Source organism: Herpailurus yagouaroundi, unplaced genomic scaffold, assembly GCF_014898765.1.
Source record: "Herpailurus yagouaroundi ecotype Mexico unplaced genomic scaffold, PumYag 160, whole genome shotgun sequence".
In the NCBI taxonomy this organism is placed as follows: Eukaryota; Metazoa; Chordata; class Mammalia; order Carnivora; family Felidae; genus Herpailurus; species Herpailurus yagouaroundi.
The window spans coordinates 34,254,510-34,270,728 of NW_024412401.1; the positions used below are offsets into that span (position 1 = coordinate 34,254,510).

General features: G+C 41.0%; 1 protein-coding gene across 8 annotated transcripts in view; it reads left to right on the plus strand.

The window, feature by feature from the left end:
* PALM2AKAP2 (PALM2 and AKAP2 fusion) overlaps positions 1 to 16,219 on the plus strand; it is a 465,690-nt gene that overhangs the window by 324,363 nt on the left and 125,108 nt on the right. For all 8 annotated transcript variants that reach the window (XM_040481932.1, XM_040481930.1, XM_040481934.1 and 5 more), the window contains one exon: positions 8,228 to 8,313. In XM_040481932.1, coding sequence (XP_040337866.1) covers positions 8,228 to 8,313 — 86 coding nt within the window. The remainder of the gene's footprint in view (positions 1 to 8,227; positions 8,314 to 16,219) is intronic.

Below are 16,219 nucleotides of genomic sequence, written 5' to 3' on the forward strand. Positions count from 1 at the left end.
GAGCATGAACAGGGGAGGGGCAGAGAGAGAGGGAGACACAGAATCGGGAACAGGCTCCAGGCTCTGAGCCATCAGCCCAGAGCCTGACGCCGGGCTCGAACTCACAGACGGCGAGATCGTGACCTGGCTGAAGTCGGACGCTTAACCGACTGCGCCACCCAGGCGCCCCTACCCCACTCTTTTCTATCTGAGGTCTCGGTTCTCTCTGTGAAACACACAAGGCTGGGAATTAGACTTCCTCGCAGTTCCGGGGCTGTGTGTGGGTTAGTGGGCTGATGAGGGCTGAGGCAGAGGTGTGTGATGAGGAGGAGAATAGCCAGAGTGGATAGGAAGGTTGGCCACATCAGATCAGGCCTCACCAAAGTCCCCACAAACAAAATAGACACTCTCCTAGCAGTCATCAGGGACTCTACTATGTCCTCTGTTCTCTCCTTAAGCCAGGCAACATAGGTCATCATCTGGGGTCTATTTTACCTAATCTGTCTGTGGCTCAGCTCTTCTTAAGACAGCCCATTCCAGGGGCGCCTGGGTGGCTCAGTCAGTTGAGCGTCCTACTTCGGCTCAGGTCATGATTTTACAGTTCATGAGTTTGAGCCCTGTGTCAGGCTCTGTGCTGACAGCTCAGAGCCTGGAACCTGCTTCAGATTCTATGTCTCCCTCTCTCTGCCCCTTCCTTGCTCATGCTTTGTCCCTCTCTGTCTCTCGAAAATGAATGAACATTAAAAAAAAAATATTTAAGACAGCCCATTCCAGCCATCCAATCAGCATGACCGTGGGTGGTGGTAAGGAAGGTTCCCAGGAAAAGGTTAGTTAGGGGCTGAGGAGCACCCATCAAGTGGCACTGTGGAAGAGCTTTCTATCCTTTCTATCCTGATGGTCAATCCTAGGCCCCTTCCAACTCCAGTTCAATTTGGGAAACATTTAATGAGCCCTCACCTACATGCCAGCCCTCACTGTGCTGAGGGTGAGGTGGGCCTGGGTGGGGCTTGTGAATGGACAGCTCCATCTTCAAAGTGCTCAGAGTCCTTAGGGTGCCTAGCTGTCTCAGTCAGTAGAGAATGTGACTCTTGACCTCTGGGTTGTAAGTTCGAGCCCCACCTTGGGGGTAGAGATTCTCAAAATGCTCACAGTCTTACCATCCAGATGTTTTATTTCCAGTGACTACACCTCCACATGCTCTCTATCTCTGGGTTTGCCAGCAAGTGACTAGGTCCACCAGGTCTTGCTTGGCTTGCGAGGAAGGGACCAATTCAACCTGTTTGTTTCTTTAGCATCTAGAATGAATTATCGCAGCAATGGTGCTGTTTCCCATGCCCTCCACACCCTTTCCCTCAGCGCCCCCCTGTCCTCCTTTGAGCACTCTCTGCTCTCCCCCATACCCCACTCTGAAGCTCTGATCCCTCCAGCCTGGTGGCCCAACACCCACACTTCTCACTTCACAGACCCCAGCAGAGGCTAACTGGGTATGAGGCCCAGTCCCTGCCCACAAGTGTTTACAAGCTGGTTGATAAGGGCTCTCTCAGACATCATTGATGAGCCGGTCGATACTGTTAGGAAGACACACTTAAGGGCTTTCCCTACCCAGGCCCCAGTGAGTGCCCCTGATCAGGCCTGTGAGTTCATGGTAGAGGGAGAAAGTGGTGATAATCACTTTGGATACCTCATCAAGGAGCTGGCACTAGAAGTCAAGGCTGAGTCCTGACATCAGCTGTGTATTTAATTTACATGAATTCAAGTGTATATTTCTATCTAAAATAGTGAGAGAAAAATAGACATTTAAAAAGTGTCAGGGATTCTGCCTGCTATTCCAGTCTGTGTTCCAGTCCATCAGACCCTATGGGTTGTTTGTGGGACAGCCATCAACTTGTCCCCTTCTTTCTTGCTGGCCAAGATCCTGTTTTGTTCCTTTGTTCATCCTCCAAATGGCTGTGTACTCAGAGAAGGCTGACCCAGGGGAGGCCTGACCCAGGGTAAATCTTGATTAATTAGCTCCAGGCCAATTTTGATGATTCCATTTACTTTTTCCACAATTGGTTTAGAAATAGACTAATGCTACATTTTTGACCAGTGAGACTTTGGGTGTGTGGGGAGGGTGCTTTTATGGAAGTATATTTACTCCTCCCTTTTCCTGCCTCTGGATGTTTTCATGACACATGGAACTGCTGTGTCCATCTTGGGACCATGGAAAAAAGTCAAGAGAATTGCAGAGAGGTCACACTGGGGCCATGAGACCATGGGGCCATGGAGCCATTTAATCAACCAACCACCTCTGGTGCCACACTACCTTGAGACTTCTTTATCCATGAGTCACTCAATCCTCTATTCTTTAAGCATGTATTAAATAGGCTTTTTGTTTACCTGTAGCCAAAAACAACCCCAGTGTGAGGATGACAAGGCAGTTGTTAATCTGCTGTCCCACAGATAGTTTCTCCTTCTATCCATCAGGCTGTGCATCTCCAAACCCTGAGAAACTCTACAGTTTCCAGATCTGTATTTTTTTGTACAACATGATCCTTAGCACAAGTCAATGGCATCATCTGGTACTTAACAAAGGAAATGGACTGTTCCAACGCTGGCACAAAAAGTGGCTCTGTTGGGTTTTCTGAAGTATGGTGCTATTTTGGACAGTATGGGAGATTTAAGGAATTTTCAAGAGCAGTTTTGACTGTGAAAGATGAGGTCTTTTGTCTTCAGAACATAAATCCTTCAATGAGATGCAACTAACCTGTGAAATAAGCACTGGGCATAATGGAAACAGGGTGGCTCCGAAAAAGTAGAAAGTATGATCATTATAGCCTAGTCATGGAGACAAAATTTAAATGACAGAATTGATTTAGAGAATGGAACACATATTTATCTAAAGAACTATGATGGGAACTGGAAGTTGATGGGGAAGGCAAGTCTGGAAGGGCTCCTTCCTCTCCTAAGGCTGGGCTAGGTTATGCTACTGTAATAAACGGCCCCCAATCCCATGGCTTAAAACAGTATAAGTTTAGTTCTCATTCATCCTACATGGCCGTTGTGGATTGGCTGTGTCTCTGCTTTGCGTTATCCTCACTCTGGGACTTGGGCTAACAGAATTGCACTACCTCGAACATTACCATTCACCATGCTGGAGGAGAGTCCCGCAACAGCAATTACACACCTCAGCCTAGAAGTGGGAGATGTGCTGCTGCCCACCACACTCATCAGCTGGAACTAGTCACATGACCACCAGCTCTGAGGAGGCCAGGAAGTGAAGTTCTATTACGTGTCCACAAGAGGAAAGAACTGGAAATATTTGGTGAGCAGCACCAATGACCCACTTTGTCCAAGATCTATCTAAAATCTATGTGGATAGATGAGCTGGAGCAAAGTTCCATTCTCGTGCATGTTTGGGTCCATATTGACTTGTCTTTCTTACCCTGCTTTCACCTAGCAACACACAGTGGTTCCAGGGGGTCTAGGTATGGCCAGCGCCCTCCCATACAGTGCTACCCTCTCCCTCTTGGTCTCTTATTTTTATTTTTACTTTTATTTATTTTTTAGTACTAACCAGAATCAGAAATAAGGAAGTCACTCAGGGTTCTCACCTGTGCCATTGGCTGCTTCCCCAACAAGCCTTCTTAGCTGCTTGTCCTCTTCTTTGTTTCGTCTAGTCTTATCTCCTTTTGTTCAAACACAAAAGCCATGTTGTCTACAGGTTACTATACTCAAGCCCTCATGGCTACCCTGCTACCAGCCCAAATCTCTCAGCTTGCAGATCCTCATGTGTGGCCTTGGCTTCTCCATCCAGACCCTGAGCTCAGCCTCCTTCCTTCTGCTTGCACTGCCCTGTCAACTGCACATGTGCTGTTCCCAACAGAAATCAAAGAGGGGCTGTGCAGTTAGTGGAGTGCATCCTATGAATTGAGATCAGAGATGTGGGCTTTAGGAAACTGGATGCTTGGGCTAATGGATTTCTTCATATGACTGTGCAGCTAGGTGAGAAGATGTGTAAAAAGCAACAACTAGTTGTCTGAATTTTACTTATTCCTGAAAGATCTTTATAAAAGTGTCCCTGGGACACCTGGGTATCTCAGATGTTTAAGCATCGAACTCTCGATTTAAGCTCGGATCATGATCCCAGCATCATGGGATTGAACCCCATGTCAGTCTCTGTGCTGAGCATGGAGCCTGCTTAAGATTATCTCTCTCTCTTCCTCTTCCCTTCTTCTCTGCTTTCTCTCTCTCTCTCTCTCTCTCTCTCTCTCTCTCTCTCTCTCTCTAAAATATTAAAAAAAAGAAAGCAGACTGTATAGAAATGTAATATGTAAAATAGTATATATGTGTGCGTATATATATTTATTAATTATCAAAATTCTTAGGTCAAATTCTTTGTAGAGGTTCTTCTGAAATCAGAGGTGATTGTGCCTACAAAACTGACTAATAATAGAAATACATCAGTCTGGAATGTCTTGTCTGTTGCAGTTATACATCTGACCTTTTAAATGTTTGTGCTATTGTTATAAACATTGGCCTTAGTTGAGTGGAAATTTGTCTCAGGAACTTGGGCAGGAAAGCATATGTTGACAGTCATTGATAAAATCGTAGAGTGGAAGGATCTCAAACAAGCATTCTAGGCTATCCCCCTGCCTATTTGTGGTGCAACGCATTTACACGTTGGTGGTATGGAAATCACCACTGTGGAAATAGAAGTGGCATTTTCACATGTATAAGCATCCTCCTGTAAAGAAGTGTTGGTCACTTTGCATCTCCAAGTCCTCAGGTAGAGAAGGTCTGCTGCCCTTTGGTGTTCAAATAAAATTTGAACTCTGTCTTGTATATGCAGGTCTAATACCCTGTCCCAGATTCTTATCATCATATCCTCCTCAGATTTCACTTTTGCAGGGAGCTCCCTGGTGCACATGGCCACTCTCTTCCCTCCACCCTGAAGTCCTCATTCTATTTCCACCAAACACCGACACAGGACAATTGTGTAGAACAGCTCTCCACTCAAGGTATGAGACTGAGGGGACTTATGTCATGCCACAGCATGATAAGTAATTTAAAATTGATGTTTAAACATCATGGTTCCCCAAAGTCCTTTTTATCACCTTTGGAAATTTCTTACTGTCGATTCTTGTCCCAGCTTCTTTCAAGTTCTCTCCTTCTTCTAAATGGATGTCTTCCTTTTACTCCTACTTCCATGATGTGGGATCCATCATACCCAAATGATCCATAAAATTTCTTTTTCTCCAAGACTCAGTTTTCTCCCTGGAAAGAATTTTGCCTCTAGTTTTTAAATTAACAGTTTCCTCTTTTCACAACTTATTGTTAGGATTAATAACACTTTTAATTAAAATGTTAGGTCTATTTTCTCTTACTCTTGCCATGAAATGATAGGTTATCTAATTTTAACTGTTTTCTTGGAGTGTTTGGCTGTCTTAGTTGGTAGAGCATGTGACTCTTAATCTCAGGGTAGCAAGTTCAAGCCCCACATTGGGTGTAGAGCTTACTTTAGGGAGAAAAATGGATGTTTTCTTTATTGGAGGCTAAAATTTTGAGAATACATATATATTTAAGTTTCATGTCTCTTTCCTATGGCCATATATCCTTTAATAAAAATTGTTTTGCCTACAAAAGGATTAAGGCAGAGAAAAGGTTCTTCCCCACATGGGAAAGATATGGGAATTGGAGGTGCCTGGCTGGCTCAGGTAGTAAAGCATACAACTCTTGATCTCAGGGTTGTGAGTTCAAGCCTCACATTGGATATACAGCTTTCTCTCTCTCTCTCTCTCTCTCTCTCTCTCTCTCTCTCTCGATACAGAAATACAGAAATCAATACTTGTAAATGAAATTTCTATACAACAAAGGAATTACTTTTGCATAAAGATGAAAGTGCTCTATACAAAATGAATTTCATTTATAACTTTGGTTATATATTGTATCTATTAGCTACATTATCTATTATATATCTATTATATATCTATTAGCATCATTATAATACTATACATAAAAATATATGGACTCCTATGATGAATATTTTATGTAGCCCCACCTTGCTTAAGAAATCATTCCCCACAACCACACAATTTGTTTAATAATAGCACTATTGAAAAAATTATGGTGATGACACAATTATTACATTATACATTGTTGTGGTATCGTAAAATTGACATCACTGTTTTACAAGGCAATATGGGAACATGTGCCATTAGCCTCAGCAGTATGCATACATTTTGCATAGGAGTCCTTTTGAAGGATATTATTCGTAAGAAGAAAAGCATTTAGACAAAGTATTCATTTTAGCATTATCTATACTGATGAGAAATTAGAAATGACCTAAATACACAACATTTTAGAAATAGCTATGGAATTAATGGTATACCAACTCAGTGGGTAATTATAGAACCGGTTAAACTGGAAATTTGAATATTGCCTAGCAAAATGTTTTTTTTATTGTGCTAAAATGTATATAACACATTGTAACCATTTCTAAGTATATGGTTCTGTGCGTTAAATACATTCACAAAGTGGTACAAGCATCATCACTGTCCATCTGGTAAAATACATCTTATGGGCCAAATCTGGCCCAGTGCCTGTTTTTGTAAATAAAGTTTTATTGGAACTCAGCCATGCCCATTTGTTTGTATGTTGGCTGTTGACTGATGTCAGTTGGCTATTTATGTGTTGTCCATTTTGCTCTGTAGTGGCAGCTTGAGAAGTTGCAACAGAAATGGCAAGACCACAAAGCCTAAAATGTTTACTATGTGGCACAAAAAATGTTTGCCAGTCCTGATTTAACATAATGATAGATAATTGAAATTTTGGAATTTGGGCTATTCACACAGGTTTGGAATGAATATTGTCCTTGAGTTACCCTTAGGCAAAATTACTTCTTAAGAAAATCGACAACGTAAGCAAATATTATGCAGCCAATTTTAACCTGTTTAAGAAAACAATCTTTTTAATACTTTAGGCTGTGAGCATTCATATTCCAGCAGGCAGTTATTATACCAATTATAAAATTTGTATCTACTCGTTAAAGTAGACCCTTAAAAACTTTACTAAGCATTACTTTTTAGCTTTTAGGAAGATGACTCTTGGAGTGCCTGGGTGGCTCAGTCTATTAAGTGACCGACTCTTGATCTAGGCTCAGGTCATGATCTCATGGTTGATGGGATTGAGGCCTATGTCAGGCTCTGTGCTGACAGCATGGAGCCTGCTTGGGATTCTCTCCCTCCTTCTTTTTGTGCCTCCCCAACCCCCAAAATAAATAAATCAACTTAAAAATAATAAAAAATGAAAGACTTTTAAAAAAAGATAACTTTATCTGCAATAAATCTGTTTTTAAAAATACACTTGTCATTACTTCAAACTTTTCCTTAATATAGACCATTCCACCTGATTCACACACATAATTGCATCTGAATTGGTGTAGTTAGGCTATATTGCGTTCATGGGTATTTCTAAATACCAACCCCTGATCTCCTTTTTGAAGTGAAGAGAGCAAAACCTTGTATCTTGTCATGTGTCTATGCTTGGAGACCATCTGGCAGCTTAAGGAAAAAAGAACACTAACATTTATCAAGACTTGGGGAGAAAACATATAGATTTTAAAAGAGGGGAGGTGGATGGGAGATGGGCTAAATGGGTGATGGGCGTTAAGGAGGGTATTTGTTGGGATGAGCACTGGGTGTTATATGTAAGTGATGAATCACTGGGTTCTACTCCTGAAAACCAATAATACACTGTATGTGAACTTACTTGAATTTAAATTAAAAAATAAAATAAAAGTGAATATAAACTTTCAGTCATTTCCAGTATGTGTATGGAATCTAGGGCAGTGAATAATCTGGAGTCAGTTCTATTGGGTGTTGAATTAGATTCAGATGTGTGTGTTTCTGTGTCCTGGGATTCACGTTAAGCCCCCAGTAAGACCTCAGTATGAGGTCTGGATTCTGGAAGAGTTCATTCCAACTTCTTCTCACTCTGGACTGAGGGTAGAACTGTCTATAAGATACAGAATTTGAACAGTGGACTCCAAAGTTGGAGATCAGATAAAAAGAAAGGAGTTACTGATTAGCCACTTTTGAAAGTATACTTTCCCAGTAACGGCCCAGCAGGTTAACTGTGTGGTGCGACAGCAGTTTCCTTTATAACACACACAGGATAGGAATGTGCAAAATGTCAGTTAGGTGTCTATCCATGCCAACTGAATGCGCGTGACTCAAATGGCATTTGTTTTGTTTTGTTTTGTTTTCAGGGCTCGGGTGGGAAAGTGTGCTGCTAAAGGGAGACGAGGCAGCCTCAGATGCCACAGAAACATCCAGTGCAGACATGACTATCAAGGTAAGAGATGCTTTCTCTAGTTGGGTTCTCAAAGGGCGTCTCCAGAGGAAAATGAGCCTATGGAAGACTTCTAGGGGCAAAATGAGCACTGCCTCTCAATGCTGCTGGGATTGTCTCTCTATTCACTGGAGCCTCAGTGAGTCAGCCAGACATAAGATTTTCTGAAATTTGGCATCTGGATTAGGAAGCCACCTGAAAGCTAGAATCCAACACGTGAATTCCAGTAGGCTTGTTTCAGGGTCTCTACTGAATATGTACATGTAGGTTGTCTGCAAGTGGTAACCCCGTGGGCACAGTGGAACAAATCTGAACATTCAGAGCTGAGAACCCGGGTCCCACTGTGCATGGTGAAGAAAGGTCAGAGAGGCATAAAGTAGCTTTGATCTTGAGTCAAAATTTCCAGTGATGTCAGCGGGAAGGCAGCACATGGCCCACTCCAGCTGGAACACTAATGGCCAAAAGTTTACAAAATGAGTCATCTGGCAATCAACCCAATTATCACTGTTCAAATTAAATGCATAAATTTATAATCATTGCCTAGATTGAAGAATCCATAGCAAAGTGTATCAGACTCAACCACTTGCCCTCTATTACTAGATTAGACACAAAAGAATGGTTCCTCCTTCTTAAAATTCTGTTTATATTTCAGTTAACAGAGGCTGGGAGTAGGAGGCTTTCTAACATTTTTGCTTGAATGACTAGAATTTAAGTATATGCCACATGTGAATTTTCCTTTGAAAAACAAAAAGTACTATCTACCCCCCCCCACCTTTTTAAAGTAAGCTCTAAGCCCAATATGGGGCTTGAACTCACAACCCCCCAAGATTGAATGTCACCTCCTCCATGAACTGAGCCAGCCAGGTACCCCAAGTGGTGTCCCTTTTTATATTGAGATATCCCTAGAGATATTTCACTCCTGGATGTATCAGTATAGATTGTGCAAAAGAACATACAGGATGAATTTATTCAAGCTTTCCTTTGTAATGTGAAGGCTGGACTTAAATTATCTGTGTTAAAAATGTTAGAGAAAGCAAACAAAAATGCCACAGTGAAATTAAATGAAAGATGGGGTAATCACCTGCTTGGTGAAAAGAGTCAACTAATCTAAACAATTTAACTATCCAGTACTGAAAGTTCATTTTCTTATAATTATGTTATTATGTTTAGCAGAATTAGCAAGACAATAATATAGATTCGATGGTGTATTTGCATTTCACTGGCTGTTATTGCAAAGACAGAAGTTTGTATCTATGACTGCATCAGACAGAGAGGGATGGGTGGATGAGCTTGATGGATTTTTATTTGCTATTTTGGAATCAGTCATCATTTTAAGAATTCATTTCTGAAATGTGTTACTAGTGTAGCTGCAGATGTAGTGCAGACATTTAAATGATCAGAGAGACTAGAGTTTGTGTTATAAAAGCAAATGGCATGTTCTGATAGAAGCAAGTCTTGTCCAAGTCCCATTTGTTTAGTTAATTTATTTATGTTGAGAGAGACAGAGGGTGGGAGCAGGGGAGGGGCAGAGAGGGAGAGAGAGAATCCCAAGCAGGCTCTGTTCTGTCAGCACAGAGCCTGATGCAGGCTCAATCTCACAAACCACAAGATCATGACTTGAGCTGAAACCAAGAGTCAGGCACTTAACCGACTGAGCCACCCAGGTGCCCCCAGGTGTCATTTTCTAAGGTTGCTACTTAATCAGTCCACTGATCCTCGCAACCAGGATCTTGACTGAAGTTTTATTTGGGTCTGGCCAGTTGAGATGTCATTCTTGATCTCTCCTCTTCTTTAATAAATAGCTGGGAATGTTTAATAAGAACAGAGGATTTTTAGTTCTCAAGAACTGAGCCCACCCTGAAGAATGGATACCATACACTTTAAAAAGTTAAGCAAAATAGAAATATATATAAATACACCAGTAAATTTCTACAAATATTATTAAGTTCCTCTATTAATGTCAGTCTATTCTCCCTAAAGAATTTGTGAAACTTGTGGTGGATATAACTTAGGGAAATACTTCTGTTTAGATCTTCTGCTTTGAGTTTCCCAATTATGCAGCAATCATCAATTTTTTCCTTTAGTTATTACTGTGGTTCCTACCCTACACTGCTTTATGTATCCATCCTGTCTTTGTACCCATCCAAAGTACTATTTTTTTCCTGTGTCTGTGAGTGCCTGATGTTCATTAATTAACTATAGACTCCTCATCATATATCTATATGTGTACCACTATTACTGTTTCTAATAACTACTTTACATATCCTTGCAATATCATCTATCCCTGTCTTCTGCCCTGGGAAAACAAACTATTCTGTTAAAACTCTAACTACAATAAAACTTGATTCATTGACACTTGCCAAGGGGAATATCAGGAGAAATCACTGTAATAGTTTGGTTTCCTCCATATTGCTCTTTTTATAATAGATGTACCTATCTTCATGCTTAGAAATTTTCTTTCTTAAAATGGTACAAAATTGTTTGCAATGTCATTGTCTGAATGTGATTTTGTCTACTACAGGTAACGTTTTAATACTATATCTTAGTTTGAAATGACAAAGTCGTGCTACTAAAAATGGATATGACTCAGAAGAGTGAATTCATTCGTAAATAAACTTCTGTCATTCTGAGGAACATTGAGCTAGGAGCATTTATATTAAAAACACCCTCTAAATACACTGATGTGAATAGGAACATCATATGGGCCTGCTCAACAACTTTAAATCACTCGGCTTAGTAGGTTGAATTGTGAACCCATTCTTCCCCCCAAAAAGGGATGTCCAAGACCTAAACCCTGGTACTTGTAAATATGACCTTATTTGGAAAATGAGTCTTTGCAATTCAATTAAGAATCTCTAGATGAGGTTATCCTGGATTAAACCAGTAGATCCTAAGTCCAATGATATGTGTCCTTATAAGAAACAGAAAGAGAGGAAACACACCTGGAAAAGAAGGCCATGTGAACAGACAGAGGCAGAGATTGGAGCATGGGAAGGCCCAAACCAAAGAACACATGGAGCCACCAGACAAGCTGGAAGAGGCAAGGAAAGATGCTCCCCTAGAACCTTCAGAAGGAGCACAGCTCTGCCAATACCTTGATTTTAAAGTTCTGGCCTCCAAAATTGTGACAGAATAAATTTCCGTTGTTTGAAGCCACCAATTTTGTGGTAACTTATTATGGCAGCCCTGGGAAACAGATGTTCTCAGATCTACCTAGAATTGTACCTACTTTTCTTCAGTGCCAATGCCATAGATGCCAAAAACCAATATTAGACACACCCATTACTATTTTCTTATTATACCATGTTCACGTTTTTTGTTTTTTTTTAATTCAAGTGTAAGTTAACACAATGTTACATTCGTTTCAGGGACACAACATAGTGATTTGACAAGTCTAAATGTTATGTTATGCTCACAAGTCTAGCTACCATCTGTCATCATATAACACTATGACAATACCACTGACTATATTCCTTATGCTGTTTTTACTTTTGTTTTTTTACACTGCTGCAGGTGATTCTTACGGTCATGCAAGTTGTAGAAAATACTGATCCATGCTTTTTTTTTTTCAATCAATGTCTAGGCAAGCAGCAAAACAGAATAAGATATAATATAGGAGCTATCCTAAAGTATAACTATCTTTGTGTTCTTGTGAACAGGCACAGGCTGAAATAGGTTAGTGGTTCTCTTGAAACAAGAACAGGTAAAAACAACTTTTAAAAAGTGAACATAGTAGGGATGCCTGGCTGGCTCAGTCAGTGGAACATGTGACTCCTGATTTTGGGGTCATGAGTTCAGGCCCAACACTGAATATAGAGATTACTTAAATAAATAAACTAAAAAAAAAGTGATCATAATATATCCAAGTGTCCATCAACAGATGAATGGATAAGTTCATTATAAATTATCCCTGTGACTTATTCATTCCATAACTGGAAGGCTATATTTCCTAGTCCCCTTCACCCATTTTGCCCATCCCCCACATCTGCTCCCCTCTGGCAACCATCATTTTGTTCTCTGTATCTGTGGGTCTATTTCTGCTTTTTGTTTGTTTTTTCATTTGTTTTGTTTTTTAGATTCTACACATAAGTGAAATCATATGGGGTTTGTCTTTCTCTGTTCGACTTATTTCACTTGGCATAGTACCCTCTAGGTCCATCCATGTTGTCACAAATGGCAAGATCCCATCCTTTTTTATGGCTAAGTAATATTCCTGTGTGTGTGTGTGTGTGCGCGCGCGCGCGCACGCGCGCGTGCGTGTGTGTGTGTGTGATCTATCCATGGACACTTACCATTGTTAACTAGAAGAAAAGGGAACTCATATTCCAGGATAGCTTCTATATTATATCCTATTCTGTTTTTTGCTTGCCTAGACATTGATTTTTTTTAAATGTATGGATCAGTATTTTCTAAAACTTGCCATGACTGTGAGAATCTCCTGCAGCAGTGTAGAAAACAATAGTAAAAATACAGCTTCCCAGGTTTCTCCTTTCAAAATTCACATTCAGGAGATCTGAGTTTGAGAATTAGCATTTTTAATGAGCACCCCAGGTGACTTTTGTGGTCAGTTTGGGAAAACATTGTCTCAGCATTCAACCGAGGCAGTGTCAGGTGTGGCCACATGAGCCCTATCAATGCTCCTGGCTCTCCAGTTCCCAATGAGCCTGAGAAAGGACTCTCCTGTTCCAAACCCTTTGATTCCATTCCTTTTGAACACTGACCAAGGCTTAGACATCTCCTCCTGGCATTGAACATTTCCTTACTCTAACTGTAATTTCATTTCTAGCCTTGTCTTCCACTGTGTCTCTGTACCCAAATTTGCCATCTCCACCTGCACTATTTGTAGCCAAAGTGATCTTTTCTAAAGACCAACCTGATAACATCCCTCTGCTCAAGCCTGCTGGCCTTTCCATTGCCCTAAGCACCTTAACCAAACTCTGGCAGGTGCTCTGCTTTTTAGAACCCCATTCTTTTATTGACTGCTCCCTTGGTTTTCCTCCTCTCTCTCCCTCTCCCTCCCAGTTAACTTCTCTTTATATTCCAGTCTTTGGCCCAAGTATTATTTCCTTGAACAGCACTTTCTGACAAGTCTTGTTTGTTACATGCTTTCACTGAACCTAGTACTCCTCCCTAGCCAGTCTCACATAAATAACCACAGAGGTCAATGCAGAATATCTGGTCTCCCCTGCTGGAATGTGATTGCCATAGGGCATGTGTCCCCAGCACCTGGCTGAGTGTCTAGCACATCATGTGCAACTGTTAGTATTTGCTGAATGAATAAATCTATGAATGAACAAATGAAGACCAATCTTTATCTAGACTGATTAGGCTGGACTGTTGGCTTTCCCCAAACTTGGTCCCGATGTGCTTACCTCAGGGTCTTTCTCTTGAGGCTCCCTTCCTGCTTTCCCCTCATATGCCACTTTCCTCAGTGTTTTTGTTTGTTTTGCATGTGTTAGAGTCTCTAAATTACAATTCAATTCATTTTTTACCATTCCATTTTAAAAATTTTTGAAAAAATATTCACCTGTTTTGAGAAAGAGAGAGCCTGAGCAGGAGAGGGGCAGACAAGAGAAGGAGAGAGAGAATCCCAAGTAGACTCTGCACTGTCAGCACAAAGCCTGACACAGGGCTCAGTTTCATGAACCATGAGATCATGACCTGAGCCGAAACCAAGAGTCAGACGCTTAACCTACTGAGCCGCCCAGGCACCCCATACCGTTCCTTTATTTTTAAAACACAACTTAATTGAGGTGTATAATTTATATACCATAAAGTTCACACATTTAAGTCTATAATTTAACAACTTTTAAATTTACCAACCATCACTGTAATCCAAATTCATAAGATTTCATCACTTCCATAAGATCCCTCATGCCCAGTGATGGATAATCTCCTTTCCCATCACAATCCCAAGCAAACACCTATTTTCTGTCTCTATAGGTTCGCCTGTTCTGGACATTTCATATAAATGGAATCATATAACATGTAGTCTTTTGTGTCTGTTTTTTTCACTTAGCCTGATGTTTTTAAGATTCATCCATGTTGTGTCCTCAACCAATATCTCATTTCCTTCAGTGCTGAATGGTATTTCATTTAATGGGTATTCCAGTGTTTTGCTTTGATTCTTGATCCTTTCACAAGTTGGTAGACTTTTCAGTTGTTTCCACTTTTTGCCTATTATGAATAGTGCTTCTGTGGATGTGCAAGTCTTTGTTTGCATGGACCTATGTTTTCATGTGTCATGGCTATGGACCCAGGAGTGGAACTGCTGGGCCATATGGTAAATGTATTTTTAACTTTGTGGAGAACTGTTAGATTGTTTTCCAAAGTGGTTGCACCATTTTACACTCCCACCATCAACAGATAGGAGGTTTGCTTTTTCCGTATCTTAGTCAACACTTGCTATTGTCTGTGCTTTTATTGTAACCATCCTAGTAGGTGTTGAGTGGTATTGGTTTGCATTTCCCTGATGGGTAATGATGCTCAGTACATTTTCATGTGTTTATTGGCCATTTGTATGCAGTGAATTTTTTTTTTTAATTTTTTTTTCAACGTCTATTTATTTTTGGGACAGAGAGAGACAGAGCATGAACGGCGGAGGGGCAGAGAGAGGGGGAGACACAGAATCGGAAACAGGCTCCAGGCTCTGAGCCATCAGCCCAGAGCCTGATGCGGGGCTCGAACTCGCGGACCGCGAGATCGTGACCTGGCTGAAGTCGGACGCTTAACCGACTGCGCCACCCAGGCGCCCCTGCAGTGAATTTTTTAATGGCTTGATTGCCTTTATTTGCTGAGGGGTGGGCTCTGTTGACAAACTGTCCACCACACACAGCACCCTCTCTCAAGCGCTCAGTCCATGTTTTCTGAGTGAGGTAGCCTCTTCCTGACTTGGGGGTGGTGGAGGGGGCTCAACTTACTTTTCCTCTTTAGTATCACTTCCACCAGCCCACCACTGCCCTGGGTGGGGGTGCGGGTTCATCTGTCTCTTTTCTTTCCATTTCTTTCTCTCCCACTTTCTGTCTGGTTATTTTTCCTTTACCTCTCCCCTTTAAAAATGTTTTTAATCACCTTTATTGGTGTATCAGTTTTTTTTTATTGTGGTAAAACATACAACAAAATTTACCCCTTTAGCCATTTTTAAGTGTGCAGTTCTGTAGCATCATGAACTTCTGTGACCATAGCCACCCTCTGCATGTTCTTCTGTGACCATAGCCACCCTCTGTTTCCAGAACCTTTTCATTCATTTCATTATTCATCTCCAATTAAACCTCTGTATCTATTAAAGACTTACTTCCCATTCCCTCCTCCCTCCAGCTCTTGGCAACCTCCTCAGTGTTACCTTTTACATATGATAATATCTAGGTGTCTTCTCAAAGGGAATTTAAATGCATCCTGTTAATCTTAAAAAACCCCATAAAATGCCTAAACCCCAACCTCGCATTTTAATATCTGGTGGGCAAGGCAAGTTAGAAAGGGAATTGCTTGACATATGTTTAAGAGTAGTGTTGCAAATAAAGGACTAGGAAGGTACTTAATGCTAGATTTTAAATGAATTTGCTGGTCCCAGGGCTTCCTTTCTTCTGGGGAGTAAACTGCCCAGCGCCAATGCCCGCCCCGGAAGTGTCTTGGCTTTATTCAGCTGGGTGCATATTCTTAGGAGCCAGAAGTTGCACCCGCTGGGCTATGCATTGTTTTCTTGAATTTTGTTGATTTGATCACTATTCAAAACTACATCAGTCATGTTGAAACTCTATCAATCTATGTTAAAGAAATATCTTCTGAGTAGAAACGATGTGATTTGTCTGCCATTTTAATCAAATATGTACACCAACTAAATCCCAAATGCCATCTGTACCTTGCCCTCTTGTTCTATACCAAGATGCTGAAAACTTAAGTATTGCAAAAA